General features: G+C 52.4%; 1 protein-coding gene across 1 annotated transcript in view; it reads left to right on the top strand.

The window, feature by feature from the left end:
- Positions 1 to 1,356: 1,356 nt before the first annotated feature.
- The window catches only part of SLC25A37 (solute carrier family 25 member 37), a 37,024-nt gene continuing 23,444 nt past the window's right edge, over positions 1,357 to 14,936 (top strand). Inside the window, exon 1 of the mRNA XM_045535254.1 lies at positions 1,357 to 1,726. Within this exon, the coding sequence (XP_045391210.1) occupies positions 1,517 to 1,726 (210 nt within the window). The 5' untranslated portion in view covers positions 1,357 to 1,516. The remainder of the gene's footprint in view (positions 1,727 to 14,936) is intronic.

A 14,936-nucleotide genomic window follows, 5' to 3' on the forward strand; every position in this document is an offset into this window, starting at 1 on the left:
TTCCCTTCTGGTTGAACATGTAGGTTGTTTCCAATTGTTTACTACTATAAACAATGGTTTGAAAAAGAGCTTCATGCACATTCAGGTTTTCGTGTCACATACTCAGAAGTGGGACAGTGGGTTCTTACATACTGGTTAAAGGGCATCCATTTTTTAAATGAGTATCAGCAGCTTTTAATCAACATTTCTTTAAAAAACCACCTTTGACAAAAGTAGAGAAGTTTTTCTCTAGCTATTACTAAACAGAACCTGTCTCTACCTGTCATATATTCTTAGGACCCATTTTGGGAGCTACTATCTGAAGCTACCAAATATGAGGAAACATTGCCCTTGGTCCTCACGCCTCTACCGACACTCACATCCCTAAAAGCTGCCTGGCATTCTGTGACCTGAACCTTGGGACCAGCATGAAGGCAGAGAGCAGGTGTGGGATCTTTAGGGTCCCCTCCATTCTTTCGTATCTCAAGGCCCAGCCTCCCTGACCAGAAGCCTCGTCCAAATGAGGCAGGGAGGCCCTGCTGCCAAAGAAGCAGATGGATCAACCCCAGTCATCTTGAGCCTTGGAACACGCACATTTCGGTGGCAGACATTCCATAAGCAGACAGGTCCTTACTCTATTTTTTGACTTCTATCCCCTTCCCCCAGATGGAGCAAGACAATGTTAAGTTAAAATGAAACAGCCTGGATTACAATTTATTGAAGAAGCCAGATAAGGATGACGTTAAGAACTAGTAGAGCAGAAATTATAAGACAGGCAGAGGCAAGGCTGTAAGACTTTACTCTCAGCCACTTGGTACTCCTACTGTGAGACCAGGCCTCTAAAGACCCGGGCATCTCAAACCCCAAGACAATTTGCTGGAAGTGCCTACTTAGCGGGGCTGCATCCTGGTTACTACTCCCAGTCTCGTTCAACCTAGGCAGAGTGGATTTGGCCTCTTTGTGAGAACAAGAGGAGGAACAAATTTAGCTATGTATTATGTGTTTTCAGTAAAAGAATAAATTTTGAACAAAGCAGTCTAGAACGGGACGTTGAATTTTAACTGCAGGCCTTAGGAATGCCAAAGCTTGCTGAGCAAAACGGTTTGCAAAGCCACCGGCCCTGAGCCACAGCTCTCCTCCAGCTCTGGGCACATCCCCCTGCGGCCAGGCCGAACCTCCCCGGTGACCTCCCGCGCCTGCCCCTCGCGGACCCGCACCATCCTCAAGGTAGGACAACTTCCCCGGACACCCCAACGTCTCCCCTCGCCCCCGTCCGGTTGCTGGGAAATGTGCACTGGACAGTGACGTCACACAGGGAGGCGGGCCCCCGCGTCCCGCACACCAATGGCGCGGCGGCGGCGGGCCGCTTCTTTTCCAGCGATTGGAGGCGCGGGCCGCTCCGCTCCACCCCAGCCCGCCATGGCGTCAGGCGCCGCAGCCCCGGGGAGGTGGTTCCCACTTTAAGAAGTGAAGTTTTTCGCCCCCTCCCCCTCCCTGCCCACCTCCTGCAGCCTCCCGCGCCCCGCGGAGCCGGCGGATGGAGCTCCGCAGCGGCGGCGTGGGGAGCCAGGCTGTGGGGCGCAGGATGGATGGGGACGGCCGAGATGGCGGCGGCGGCAAGGACGCCGCCGGGCCGGAGGACTATGAGAACCTGCCGACCAGCGCCTCCGTATCCACCCACATGACAGCCGGAGCGATGGCCGGGATCCTGGAGCACTCGGTCATGTACCCGGTGGACTCGGTGAAGGTGAGGCGCGGGGAGACGCCGGGATCCGAGCGAGCCGAGCAGGGGCGCGCGCGCGCGTTTGCATCCCGCGCGCGTCAGCGCCCCGAAACCACGCTGTCCCCGGGGCCGCGGCCGGCCGGGGTCTCCCCGGGAGCAGGCGCGCGCAGCCCGGGCTCCGGGGAGCGCGCCGCGCCGCTCCTTCCGCCGACCCCGCGAGGGTGCCGGACCCCGGGTGCTGGCGGCGCTGCGGCGGGGGAGGCGAAGGGGCCAGCGCTGCTGGCCCCGGGGGCGGCGGCGGGGCTCCCCGGGAGGCGATCGCTGCGGCTTTGCACAGTCCCTCCGCGCCGGGCGTGCGGGCTGCCCTCACGTGCGCGGTTTCCGCGGCGCTCCCCGCGGGGAAGCGCTCACACGCTGGCGCTGGGAAACGTGGCCCCGGCCCGGCCGCGCGCCCTCCGGCCCTGGCGTGTGGCTGCGGCCCCCCAGGTTGTCTGGAGAGCTTTCGGCTCTTGGCAGCTCTTTCCGTGGTACCGGTTCGGCGACGTCCTGTGTGATCCCCTTTTCTCAGGGTTCCTGCACCTCTTCCCCGGAGTTCGGGCAGCCGAGCCGCTGGGAGACAGTGAGACCCACAGTGACGTTTGTCTTCTCCTTTTGCTTTCGGGGAGGCAGGCCGGTGGGCAGCCAGGGAGAGCTTGTCCTATGGAGCCCTTACTATGGGTTGTGCAATGGGCACTCAGTTTGTTCTTTAAACCTGGTCCTGTCCCTTTCTTGCCCAGGTAGTTTTAAATGCATTTCTGTAAAGAGGCAGCTTTAGCAGGCGGGTTTTGCCTGGTAGAGAGCTGCCCTCTGTCAGCCTGCCCAGGACACCGATGGCCAGGGGGACAGAGTGGTACAGGAAGTGATACTAGTATAGAGTGTTACACGCTTCGCTTTGATAGGTATAACTCATCTAATTCATGTAGCAACCCCGGGGGTTAACAGATGAAGAAACTGAGGCACAGACAGGTGAAATGATTAACCTGAGCAGGCTCCTAGCCACCTGAATCCTCTGGCTGCAGCTCCAGTGTGCTTTGGGGAATTCTGAGGCCTCCCTAGGTGGCAGTTGTCTCCCAGGGCCGGGCCCACAGAGCCACCCACCAGCAGCTGTCTCTTGTTGCTGGTGCTGGCCCCACGTGAGCAGGTGTGCAGGCCAGAATGTCTAACTCAGAGGGTTTTCCCGGCTCTGGGCAGCTCTCTTGGAGCTGGCAGTCAGCGGCTGGACAGGCACAAGTCCAGTGAGAAAAGGCCTGGGCTTCCAGTGTGCCCCTGGGTCTGAGCCATCACTCGGCTGTCCCTCCAGAGTCCCAGTGGGGAATCAGAGGAATGGTCCTTGCCTGCCACTGTTCCTGCCGGGATCAGGGAGATCCTGTCTCTTAGGTTTTCAAAGCTCCTCCAGGAAAGACCCTTGACAGATACCAGGCAGCATGTGTATAAGAGAGAAACCCTCAAATGTAAGAAAATTCCTCATAGTTGAAGCTGTTGTCTCAAGTGCTCTGGGCAGAGTGTGGAAAAGTTGGGAGCAGGGAGATGTTCTGTGAGCAGCAGGCTCCAGAGCCACTGGTGTCTCCAGATGAATGTCCCCTCAAGGAACCCCAGGACTTCTGAGGCCCTGGGCCTCTTTGCTGTGAGTTTGGTTCAGGAAATCATTTTAGCTTATTTTTAGGATTAGAGATAATTAGTCATGTCTTTTGAGCTCCCTTTGACACTCTGAAGAAGCATTTGTCTCAGCCGTTCCAAGTGTGTGATCTGTGTTTAGTTCCCTGTTCCTCCTGCGGTCTTGGTATGTTTTGACTGAGACGTCACCTGTGTACTTAGTATTACTTTCTGTAGCAGTTTTCACCGGTGGACAGGTTAACATGGTGTGTACGGTCTGGCTTTCCTTGGCTTGTCTGTAAAATGAGGCTTGGGGTGGCGAATCAGTGAGGTCTTCTAGGTTATAGGATTGAAATTCTGACCCCAAATGATGACCCTTAGGGGCTCTTCTGTTCTTAAGTGTGCAGGATTAGTTTTAAAGCATCTTTCGTTTTTCCTACAACTTTCTTGGAAGGGGTAGCAAGGATTAGTCTGTTCAATTTTCAGCTGAGATGAAAAGCGCAGAGTGGAGTAGCTCCAGCCCAGGTTGCATGACCTGGGGAGACTGTCACAGAGTGCTGAGATCTGCCAAGACCAGCACAGTTGTGTGTGCCCAGCAGAGGGTCGGGATGCATCTGTGCCTCAGTCATGGAAATGCTTCACTTGGGGAGACCACAGCTGTGTTCCTCTTAAATATTTTGAGTGACGAGGAACCCATGAATAATTGAATCAGGAGACCTGGGTTGGGTTTCAAGCCCTACCCCTAACTTGCTTCACTCCCCAGGCACTGTTCTGTGCCTTACTTTCGTCCCTTGTAACATGGGGGCCATAAAATGGGGGCTGTTCAGTGTTTCTCCACATTTCATGTCCCATGTCTCTGAACACAGGATACTCACTGCCCTCTTTTATGCTCCTCGAAATTTCAAAATTATTATTACCACTGAAACCAAATCCATGTAAGTTATATCTTGAAAGAAAAAAAGTTTTCTTTGAATTTTGAAAGACATGTATTTTTATCTTTCTTGAAATGTTAAGTGAGAGTGTCAAGTTGGCTAGTTTTCCCCCAGTTTTTCTATCAGGGCCGGTCACTTTCCACTCTGAGCCTGGTGCTGCTTGTTTTGTGGTACTAAGTGCAGAAAGCCAGCCTCACTAATGCTTACAATTATATAATAATATTAAATTTGCGTGTTCATGAAGTTCCATCCCCCCAGTGTCACTTTAATGACTGGTGTTTTTTAAACTGTGGGTCATGACCCATTTAGTAGAGTCAGCATTTTAAAAAGTATTGGTGAGAGTACAAAATATGAGTGTGCCCAGCATGCAGCAGGAGAACTGTTGCTGATTGAAACTCTGAGTTATACGTGTGTACCCCAGCTGGCAGTGTGACGTGCACTGGCTGGAGGTTATGGTCAAAAAAGTATGAAAAACCACTGCACCTGAGGCTCCCCAGTGTCTCTGGAGCTCTGGCAGGCAAAGGCCTGAGATTATTAAATGGTTATTTGGAAGATCTTTGGCAATTTTCCTGCTCCTTCCTGCATCTTTCTCTTTCGCTTAGTCCCACTGTGGGATGGGTGCTCCTTCATCTGTAAAGGGCCAGACCACTGGAACCTCTGGCTGTCCCCAGGCTTAGAGTGGCCAGCGAAGGTGTACAAAGGCAGGGAGCACAGGGTCTCCGCACGGCTCTCGCCAAATGGTAGCAACAACTTGCTTCTTTCCATTTGGGGTTTGGCAGCAGGTTTCCCATGAACCTCTTCCTGGAGTCCCGAAGTGACAAGTGGCACTTGGGGTGGCTGTGAGAACCCCTGGTCTGGTCAGGAGTGCTGAAGACTGTGGGGAGCATGCCAGGTGGGTGGAGGAGGAAATTCCAAGTAGATTAGGCACACCGCTTGGAGACCACGCTGGGTCCCGCCATGGTGAAAGCAGGGGCAAAAGGAAACAGGAAAGATTTGAAGCCGTGGGACTTCCGCTGACCCTTTCACGGCCCTTCTTTTGCTTTGCTTGTCAGGGAAGCCCTGCCTTTGACTCTGTTGGGGTGAACCCTCCTTCCCAGTGAGCGCAGTGAGGCATGTGCTGTAGGAGCCGGTTGGTGCTGTCCTCGGCCTGGCCTCAGGGACGTCCACAGCCAGCCCTGCCCCGCCTGGCACAGCACTGAGTGAGCCAGGTGCCCGGCTGGGGCGGTCCAGTGCCCCTCGACTTCTGAGTTTGCTCCTCGTGGCCTCCTCCGTGCAGGCTGGCTGGGTTGGTGGGGAGGGTGCTGGTGGGTGGGGAGGGGGAGCAGGCAGCTGCCAGAGTCTCCTCCCACCCACTCCAGTGCGTTGGAAACAAAGTGTCGTGCAGTAGATGCCACTGAGCTTCAAAAGGGCGTGAAATCCCAAATTGCTCTAGTTCCTGGAACAAAATTATAGTGATTTTTCTCTCTCCCTTCCCATTTTCTGTCCTTCACATCCACCTCCCCCTGCATCTTTTCTGTCCTTCCTCAAGGAGAGGTGCTTTTGTAAAAGGTGAGTTTGGAGGGGCGAGTCAGAAGAGGGGTACTCTTGAGCCGAGGTCCTGTTCCTTGTTTCCGGAGCTCCCAGGCTGCGTGCTGACACCTGCAGCCCAGATCTGCACCCCTCAGGCCTGCCGCAGAGGAAGGGGCAAGTGGCCCTGGGGCTCCCACACAGCCACTTTCCTCTGCCCCGGAATGGGGGAGGGGCAGGCTGGGGCGTGGGTTGCACGGGTGCCCGGGAGTATGGTGGGCAGCAAAGGGGGCCTTGGCTTTTTAGTGGGGAGAGGCATTTGGGGTCGAATGGCAGGATTTAGTGTCTGCTGAAACCACACAGGATGGTGCATATGTGGGTTGGGGACACGTGTGCCCCCTGGAAGGGAAGGGTGTGCTTCCCAAACCTTTTCCTGGCTTCCATGAGGACACGTTTCTGCTCCCTGTGGCCGTCTCATCAAAGAGGGCTTTTGTCCCATCTGCTTTTTGGGGCGGTGACCGATCTCAGGGCTTCTGTCTTGCTTTCCTTGTTTTACAGTCTTGGGCTCGTGATCTCTTCTGACTTCGGGGGTTGCCCTTCCCTGACTCATTGGGGGAACTCATTTGCTCGTGTCAAAGCCTTTGTCATTCTCTCTTGAACCCCAGAGCTTCTGGCTCTTTCCTGTCTGTGCTAGTACTGAACCTTGCCTTCTCAAAGAATTCCTGTTTTTGTTTTTGTTTGTTTTCAATCTGAAGCTTTTGAGCCCCTTTAGTGTTGGCTGCAGACACACCCTGCAGGACATGGTGGCTGGGCCATCCCAGAAAACATGCTCTGCCCAGGGCCTGCTGCCCCACCCACCTGGAGTGTTCGCTGCTGACATTTTTCACAGGATGGATGTATCCACTCACTTTCTCTTTTTGGAGCTGTAAACCTTCCCTCAAGCTCCTACTGAGCTGGGTTTCTCACCCTCAGAGCACTGGCTTTGACTTACTGGTTGGGCAGGACACTTAGCATCTCTGAGTTTTGTTTCCTGACATGAAGATGCTAATTTTCTTCTTGCTTTCTCTTTCTGGGCTCAACTTCCCCTTACTGCTTTCCTTCTTTCTCCCCTTATTTTTCCACTGGGCCCTGGGGACGTTCCTTGTTAACAAGCGCCCTTACACTTTCCCCTCTTCACCGTACTTCCTTCCACCTCCCAGTTCTTGTGGAAACCAGCTCCTCTTCCTAACCCTTAGGAAGTGGACCCTTGAGCCAGACTGCCTGGGACTGGGTTCCAGTTCCCACTTAGGTGTGACCTTGGGCCCGTTTCTTAATCTCTCTGTAAAAAGGGGAAGGATGACTCTAATCTCCTGGTGGGGGGGTTGTGAGGGTTAAGCCCTAAGGCACTTTGCGCAGTGCCCGATACAGACAGCATGGCGGACGCTCTCTTGGTGTTAGCGCCCATCTTCATTGTCATCATTACCAACACGACTGCAGTGACGGTCCCTCGTTCTCTGAGGACTGTGGCCTCTGACGCGCAGACTGCTCCTCCACTCCAGACCACGTCATCAACCTGAGGACAGCCCCTCAGTCACCGCCCGACTCACCTCCAAGTCTCTCCATTCTCTGTGCCTCTGAGGTCAATGGCCTTTGCCTCCATTGGGCCTTGACCTAGCTTAGAACTCCCTGCTGCTGCAGTCTTAAATCCAGATGACTCATAGCCTGGACCCCAAGCTTCATCGCTGCAGCTGCTCTTGGGCCCTCAGTTTCTCTGCCTGTGGTTCTTCCAGCCCTGGCCTGCCCCACCCTGGTCCTAACAGCCCGTTTGTCCGTTGTGTGGCCGAACCCTCCCACCTCCGTGGTGTCCTGCGTGTGTGTATGTGTGCTCCCCGACCTCCCGGGCCCTCAGTGCCGCAGTCCGGCCTTCCACGTGTTCTGGGCAACTGCCTGTGTCCTCCTGCTCCACCACTTTCGGCCTCAGCGTGGCCTCTCACATCCTACATCATAGAGAAACCAGGGCCCCAGTCAAACGTGTCTTCCTGTCCCTGCCCCTCCAAATGCTCTTGCCATCTGCCCGCCCACCCCCCACAAGGTAAGAGGTGTCCTTCGCTCCTCTAGGTTGAATCCACAGCGGCAGGGAAGGGTGATGTGTACGGCCCACACAGACACACCTGGGTTTGTATCCTGGCTCTCTACCTGGGCACATCACCTGACCTCTGTAAGCTCAGAGTTCCTCCTCTGCAAAATGGGGATATTAATACCAAGATCTGTTTCATAGGGTTGTGGAAGGTGTGAAATGGGGCAGTTTATGTGAGGCTGTCGCCACAGGAAATGGTGATGGTGGTAGTCATTTTTGTCCCTTGGCTCTTGAGTGAACAGGACCCCCAGTCTGCCCTCTCTGTTGAGTCCTTCCCAGGAGCGTTCTACAGGTGCAAGCCCGGCCCATCCAAAACAGACGAACCCAGACTTCTCGCCTTGACCCCACGTGCCGAGTACCACCCTAACACTTTCTTCCCATAAACAAACTCTGTTGCCCTTTTTTCTCCTTAAAATAACAAATGTTATGAAAGGACTGTTGACAGTTGGTCTCTGTGTACTCACCTCTCACCCTGCCCCCTGGCCTTTATGTCCTCCACTTGGCCTAAGCCCCACGGAGACTGCTGGTCAGTCGTCATCTCCCTGGCCCGCCTGCTGTTCCCGGGCACCCCGAGAGGGGCTCTGCCATGACCCCAGTGCACCTTGCAGCCCTCGTTTCCCTCCTTGGGTCTGGCTCCTGCCCTCCACCCTCATCTGCCCCCAGCACATGTGGCTCAGTTTCTGCCTGGGCCCTGATAGCTCCCAGATCACTATCTCGGGCCCAGGCTCTTGGGAGTTGAATCTCCAGTTGCCTTGCGGCCTCTTCAGCCTCAGCGTGTCCAAACTGTACGTCCTGGCCTCCCCTTGGGCTGGCCCTTCCACCTGCGTCCCTCCCTCGGTCTCCTGGGGACCATCTCTGGCTTCTCTCCAGCTGCTGCCCCATGTGCATGGGAGACCTGCTTGTATTCGTCCGTAATACCCCTGGAATTTGTTTCCTTCTCCTCCCCTCTGCTCCTCACTGCTTTGGTTCAGGGGACTCGGTGGCCTCCCCTCCTTTGAGGATCCCCACACTTCCCGACTGCCCAACCCTGCCTTGTTCTTCTCCATGGCATTTCTCACCTTCTAACACATCCTATTGTTTACTTATTTATATTGTGAACATGTTTTATTTATCATATTATTTATAATGTTTATGATCTCTCTCCCCTCACTAGAATGTCAGCTCCAGATGGGCAGGGATTTTTGCTTTTTTCTCTGGTGTGTTCTCATTGCCAGCAGCAGCACCTGGCACACAGTAGGTGCGCAGTAAGCGCTTGGTGGATGAGTTGCTGCGTTCATTGTGCAGATGAGGCATAGCTGGTCCTGCTCACTCCAGCTTCCTGCTGGGCTGCAGTTTTCTCATCTGAAGTAGGAAAGAGTGATGGGCCTGTCCTGCCTCCCTTGCAGGTCCGCATACTGCGTTTAGTTAGAAAATACAGCTAGGTGTGCAGGGAACACAGTTTGAGAAGGATAGAGCTGTCTGCAGTGCTAGGTCATGGTATGCATTCTCAGTCTGGGATTCTGTGTAAGGCAGGGTGAGCTGGTGGGAGTGGAAAATCCAGCCCATGCTCCATGGTGCAGCAGAGCCTGCCAGGGGCTAAGGAGCAGCCACATCTCTGTGCAGTTCCCATCTGGCGTCTCTCCCCACCTTGTAGTCCTTCAGCTGTCCCGGTTGCCTTGCAAATAACATGCACGGAGACTGATACTCTTTCCCCTGCAATCTTCCTCCTACTGGCCCACCAGAGCATAACAAGTAGAGGTATTCTGTGAATATTGGTTGAATCAAGGAAGGTGTGGCTGTTTTAAAGAGATGCCAAAAAAAAAGAAGAAAGCTTTAAAACCTGCTATTAAATAAACACCCGTTTTTGTTTTGTCTTGTCCTCTTTTTCTGCAGTAGAACCCGGCAAGCAGCAGCTACACCCCATGAGGCTGTGCCTTTGGCCACTTGTTTCATTCTGCATTTCCTGGGTATCCTCTTTGCCAGGCACTGTGGTAGACACTGGGCTACAAACATAAGAATGCCTGGCTCCTGCTCCTGCAGCAAGCATGCTCTCTATAATTAGGCCTGAGCCTAGGTGACAGAACCGACTCCCTTTGGAGAGAAGGATCACTGTCTTGATGTGTACTTTCAAATGGGCTAAAAACACGGTCTGGGTTGTCTGGGCTCTGGGCTGCTTCAGCTGCTGCCATCTTGAAGGTCTAAAGCCTGCAGGAGTGCATCCTTCCAGTTTCTTTGGCGGGCACTCTTGAATTGGTTCCTTCTGCTGTAGGAGACAGTGGTCCTCAGTTGTACTACCCCCCTCCCGTCCTCTTCCTCACTCCTGTGGCTGTTAGTCATTCTGGAAACTCAAGTTGGCTCATGCAAGGTACCTTTGGAAACATCCCCCACCCTGCTCGTAAGCCCGGACAGTCCAGAGGGGCCGTTGTGTGGTCACTAAGAGGTGTTAAGGTTTCACATTCATGCTTTCTCTCTGAAGAGAAAACAACACATGTTGAAATAGGGAGAAATCCCAGCAGCAGTGTGGTTAAAGCAAGAGTTGCATAACAGGTTTAGGAAATGTCCGGCCGTTGTGGATCAAGTTGAGTGGCTGCAGCTTTGTGTCACCAGGAGGACTTCCTCTGGGTCCACTGAGCCTCTGGATCCATCACATGGATCCAGTGAGAGACTCAGAAAGCTCTAGGACCCTCAGGTCTGGCTGGCCGCGTGGTCTATGGTACCTTCTGCTGGTGAAAGCCCCTAACCCCGCCTGTCTCTTCTTGTACCGACAGCTTTTGTTCCCTGGCATGGCCAGAAAGGTGCATTTGAGATGCTGCTGTGGGTGGGGGCTTGGGAGGAGTGTGTGCGTGTCAGAATTATGCCGGTGTTGAAGCCCCTGGAGAGGCCACCAAACTAGGGGGCAGGCCCTATGAATTTAAGTCCTGGTCCCTGCCAGTAACCAGCTCGGAAATCTTGGGCAAATCATTTCTCTGGGCTGGTTTTCTCCTCATGAAACTAGACTAATATCATCTACTTTACCTTTTTGACAGGGCTGTTGGGAAGCTTAGGTGAGATCACATTTGCAAATGGCTTTTGTAAACCTTAACATGCTAAGCTAATGACAGCTTGTATCAGAGGCAATATGCTTACTGATTAGGGCTGTTCAGGTTAATAGCACAGGCCCTGGGACCAGCCTGCCTGGAGTGGCACCTGGTCAAGTTACTGAAAGCTTTCTGTACCTTATTTTTCTCATCTGTAAAATGGGGATAATAACAGTATCCACCTCAGAGTGTTACTATGAGAATTAATTGAGATGATACACCTAGAGCGTTAAGAATAGTGCCAGGCACTTGGTAAGCACTCAGTTAATATTAGTTTCTATTATTATTTGTAAAAGTGTTATTACTTGAATGCCTGGATATGTTTGTATATTGCCATTGCAATTGTGTATTGCGGTATTTTTGTATTATTTTAACTTTTATTTGGTCATTTGATCCTCCTAGCTTTCCTTTGAAGGCGAGAAAAGGCACGTGTTGCTTCTCATTTCATATTTGAGAACACTGAGCTTCAGAGAAATATCATGCCCCGGGACTCAGGCCTTCTTCTGCTACAGAGCTGGGGTGGGAGAAGTGAGGGAGGGAACGAGGTAGGAGCAAGTAAGTGGTTGTTCGTGGCAGCTGAGTGCTTGAGCCAGGTTCTGGGAGATGGAAGAGAAAGGGCTGGGATTGGGGGTGAGGCCCAGCTGCACTCTTGGGAGGGAGGAACTGGAGTCCAGGGAGCACCAGCAGGAAATTGCGGCACCCTGAAAATATGGCACAGAATGCAGGGTGCTAGCGTATAGTTAGGAGTTCTTCAAGCACATACGTCAGTAAGGAGGAGATGATGACAAATGGTTATTGCCACAGGATATTTTCGGCTCTGTCTGGTTTCCCTCTCTGGAACAAATTGCAGCTGCTCTGGCACCTTCTCCTTTCGGCAGGGAGTTGGAGGTGCACTCAGCATAGTGATTTGAATGCAGACTGGTCTGAGCATTTCCTTTCCAGATCACTGTGTGAAAGTGACCTAGTGGGAAGAGCAGTACATCATAGTTCCTTGGTCCACTAGGGCTGCAGTTTTCTTTTCTGACAAAGGGAAGAGTAACAGTGATTGCCCTGCCTCCCTTTTAGGCCCACTTACTGCATCTAGTAAGAACATATAGCTAGGTTTGCAGGGAACACAGTTTAGAAAGTATAAAGCTCTCTGCAGGTGCCAGGTCATGGTATTTATTATCAAACTGGGATCCTGTTAGAGGGGTAGAGTTAGCTCGTTGGAATGGAAAATCCAGGCTCTCATTCCAGCACGACCGAGGATTCACTGCAGCTGCGTGGCCTTGGGCACTTAACCTCTCTCCTTACACGGTGTCTCCCATCTGTTGAGCAAAGATGGGGAGGCCGTCTGCTGCCGCCTCTTTGGCTGGCTTAGCGAGGAAGAGCCAAGTCCTACCCAGTGTGCTCAGACGTACGTTTTAAATTGGTAATGCAGGATGGGCAATGATAGCAGCAGTAACCAGCAGGCTAGAGAAGGACGAGGCCACCTTCAGGGAGGGCAGTGGCATGCCCAGGGCGTAGGGATTCTCACTTCATATGCCCACTCTTGTTTTTCAGGGGAGTCTGTCTCTCTGAGCACCAGGCAGAAGAGTCTGGGGACATGGTGGGGAGGGGCGGGAAGGTGACTAATCACCCTGAAGCACGGCTGTGTGTGTTTGCCGATGCCTGGGTTCTTTCCCACCTTGGTCCTTCCCGTCTCTGTTTTCCTTGCTTGCTCAAGAGGAAAAGGAGGGAACACACAGGTGCCTTTGTCTCAGGGTCCCCACGGAGCCCACGTTGAGGGTTCTGCAGGCGCCTTGCCTTCCCTTGTGCAGGGCCTGGCTTTAGAAGCGGAACGTGGAGGGTTGCAGCCTGTGGGAAGCTGGCCAGCCAGGCTTGCCGGGCAGCGGGACCCGCCGGGCACTGCCTCTGACTCATGCTTCGTCCTCCCCTCCCCTGCCTTCTCTGCCCTAATGTGGATCACGGTGTCCCAGGGCTGTCAGGAGCCTGGGTTAAAGGTCCTGGGTGGCTGGTGGATAATTAGATCCGAGGGGTCAGACCAGAGAGGCAGGGAAGCCCTCAAAGGAAAGAAGATGTGGCCGGTGTGTGTATACGCGTATGAGAGTGGAAGGGGTGAACTGAGGGTGTGTCTTGAACTGAAGAATCAAGAAAGTTCCTTTCCTTAGTCACTGACTCTGTGGTTGGTTTGCTAAATGTTGGCTTGCCTTAGGCTGATTCCTATTCATGTTGCTACCTCGGAAGATTGAAAAGGCATTTGTGAAAGTGTAACTTCATCCCCTGCTAGATTACAGTAAGCGCTGCATAATGATGTTTTGCTCAACAATGGGCCCGATATATGACAGTGGCCCTATAAGATCATAATGGAGCCGAAAAATTCCTGTTGCCTAGTGGTGTCCTAGCAGTGTGTAATGTCACAGCCACACATTACTCTCATGTTTGTGGTGATGCTGATGTAAACAAACCTACTGCGCTGCCAGTCGTATAAAAGTCTAACACATGCAATTATGCACAGTATATAATACTTGAAAATGATAATAAATCACTGTGATACTGTTTTATGCATTTACTACTCTATACCTTTTATCATTAGTTTAGAGTGTACTCCTTCTGCTTCTTAAAAAACAGTTAACTGTGAAACAGACTCAGGCAGGTCCTTCAGGAGGTATTACAGAAGAATCCAGAAGGCATGGGGATGACAGCTCCGTGCACGTTACTGCCCCCAATAGACTTTCCAGTGGGATAAGATGTGGAGGTGGCAGACAGTGACATCGATGATCCTGACCGTGTGTAAGGCCTAGGCTAATGCATGTGTTTGTGTCTTGATTTTTAACAAAAAAGTTTAAAAATAAAAAAAAAATTTTTTTTAAATGGAAGAAAGCTTATTAGAATAAGGATATAAAGAAAGAAAATATTTTTGTATAGCTGTATAATGTGTGTGTGTTTTAAGCTCCGTGTTATTACAAAAGAGTCAAAAAGTTAAAAAAAAAATAAAAAGCTTACAAAGTGAAAAAGTTACTGTAACCTAAGGATAATTTAATATTGAAGAAAGAAATTGTTTTGTAAATTTAGAGTAGCAAGTGTACTTTGTTTATAAAGTCTACAGTGGTGCACAGCAACGTCCTAGGCCTTCACGTTCACTCACCACTCACTGACTCACCCAGAGCAACTTCCAGTCCTGCAAGCTGCATTCATAGTCAGTGCCCTAGACACGTGTGCCATTTAAAAATGTTGTCTTTTATACAGTATTTCCATTGTGCTTTTTCTATACTTAGATTCCTCTAGGTGCACAAATGCCGTTGCACTGTAGTTGCCTACAGTAGCGTGCTGTGCAGGTGTGCAGCCTAGGAGCGATGTGCTCTGCCACGGAGCTTAGGTGTGCAGTAAGCTGCACCATCTAGGCTTGTGTAAGTGCACTCTGTGTTCACACGACAATGACATAATCGCCTAATGACGTGTTCCTCAGAATGCTTCCCTGTCGTTAAGCAACGTAGGGCTATAATTAAGGGTGCCTGTGGGGTAAAACCGTGTGTGGGCGGGAGGCAGGAGGCTCGAGGCAGCCCAGGTCTCTCCCCACCTGAGTCCCCATCTGGCAGGGAGGACAGAGGTCCAGTGACTCATTCCTCTAAGGGGTGGCGAACTGTCCTCAGCGATCCTGAACCTCATGGAGAGGCGTCAGGAACGGCCCCCTGAAGATGTCATAGCTCACTACCTATATCTAGACCTGGATGTTACAACAAAGCTATTCACTCTGTCCCCTAGAACGTCACAGCCTGTTCCCAAGGTGCCTGGCCATCTCCAGGACGCCTGCACCCCACTGACACTCCGATTTGGGCCTTGCGACCACAGAATCAGCTGAGAAAGTGTCCAAGGTGTGGGGTCGCCAGGCCGGGGAGCTGCCAGGCAGGAACAGTTTCGGCGGCTCCTCTTTTCCTCCCTGTTCTGAAATTTTGGTTCCCCCAAGGGCAGCCCAGCCTCCTCCCTGGGTGGGAAGTTTCACTGCCGAGCTA

The sequence above is a fragment of the Lemur catta genome, chromosome 22 (genome assembly GCF_020740605.2).
Source record: "Lemur catta isolate mLemCat1 chromosome 22, mLemCat1.pri, whole genome shotgun sequence".
Lineage (NCBI taxonomy): Eukaryota > Metazoa > Chordata > Mammalia > Primates > Lemuridae > Lemur > Lemur catta.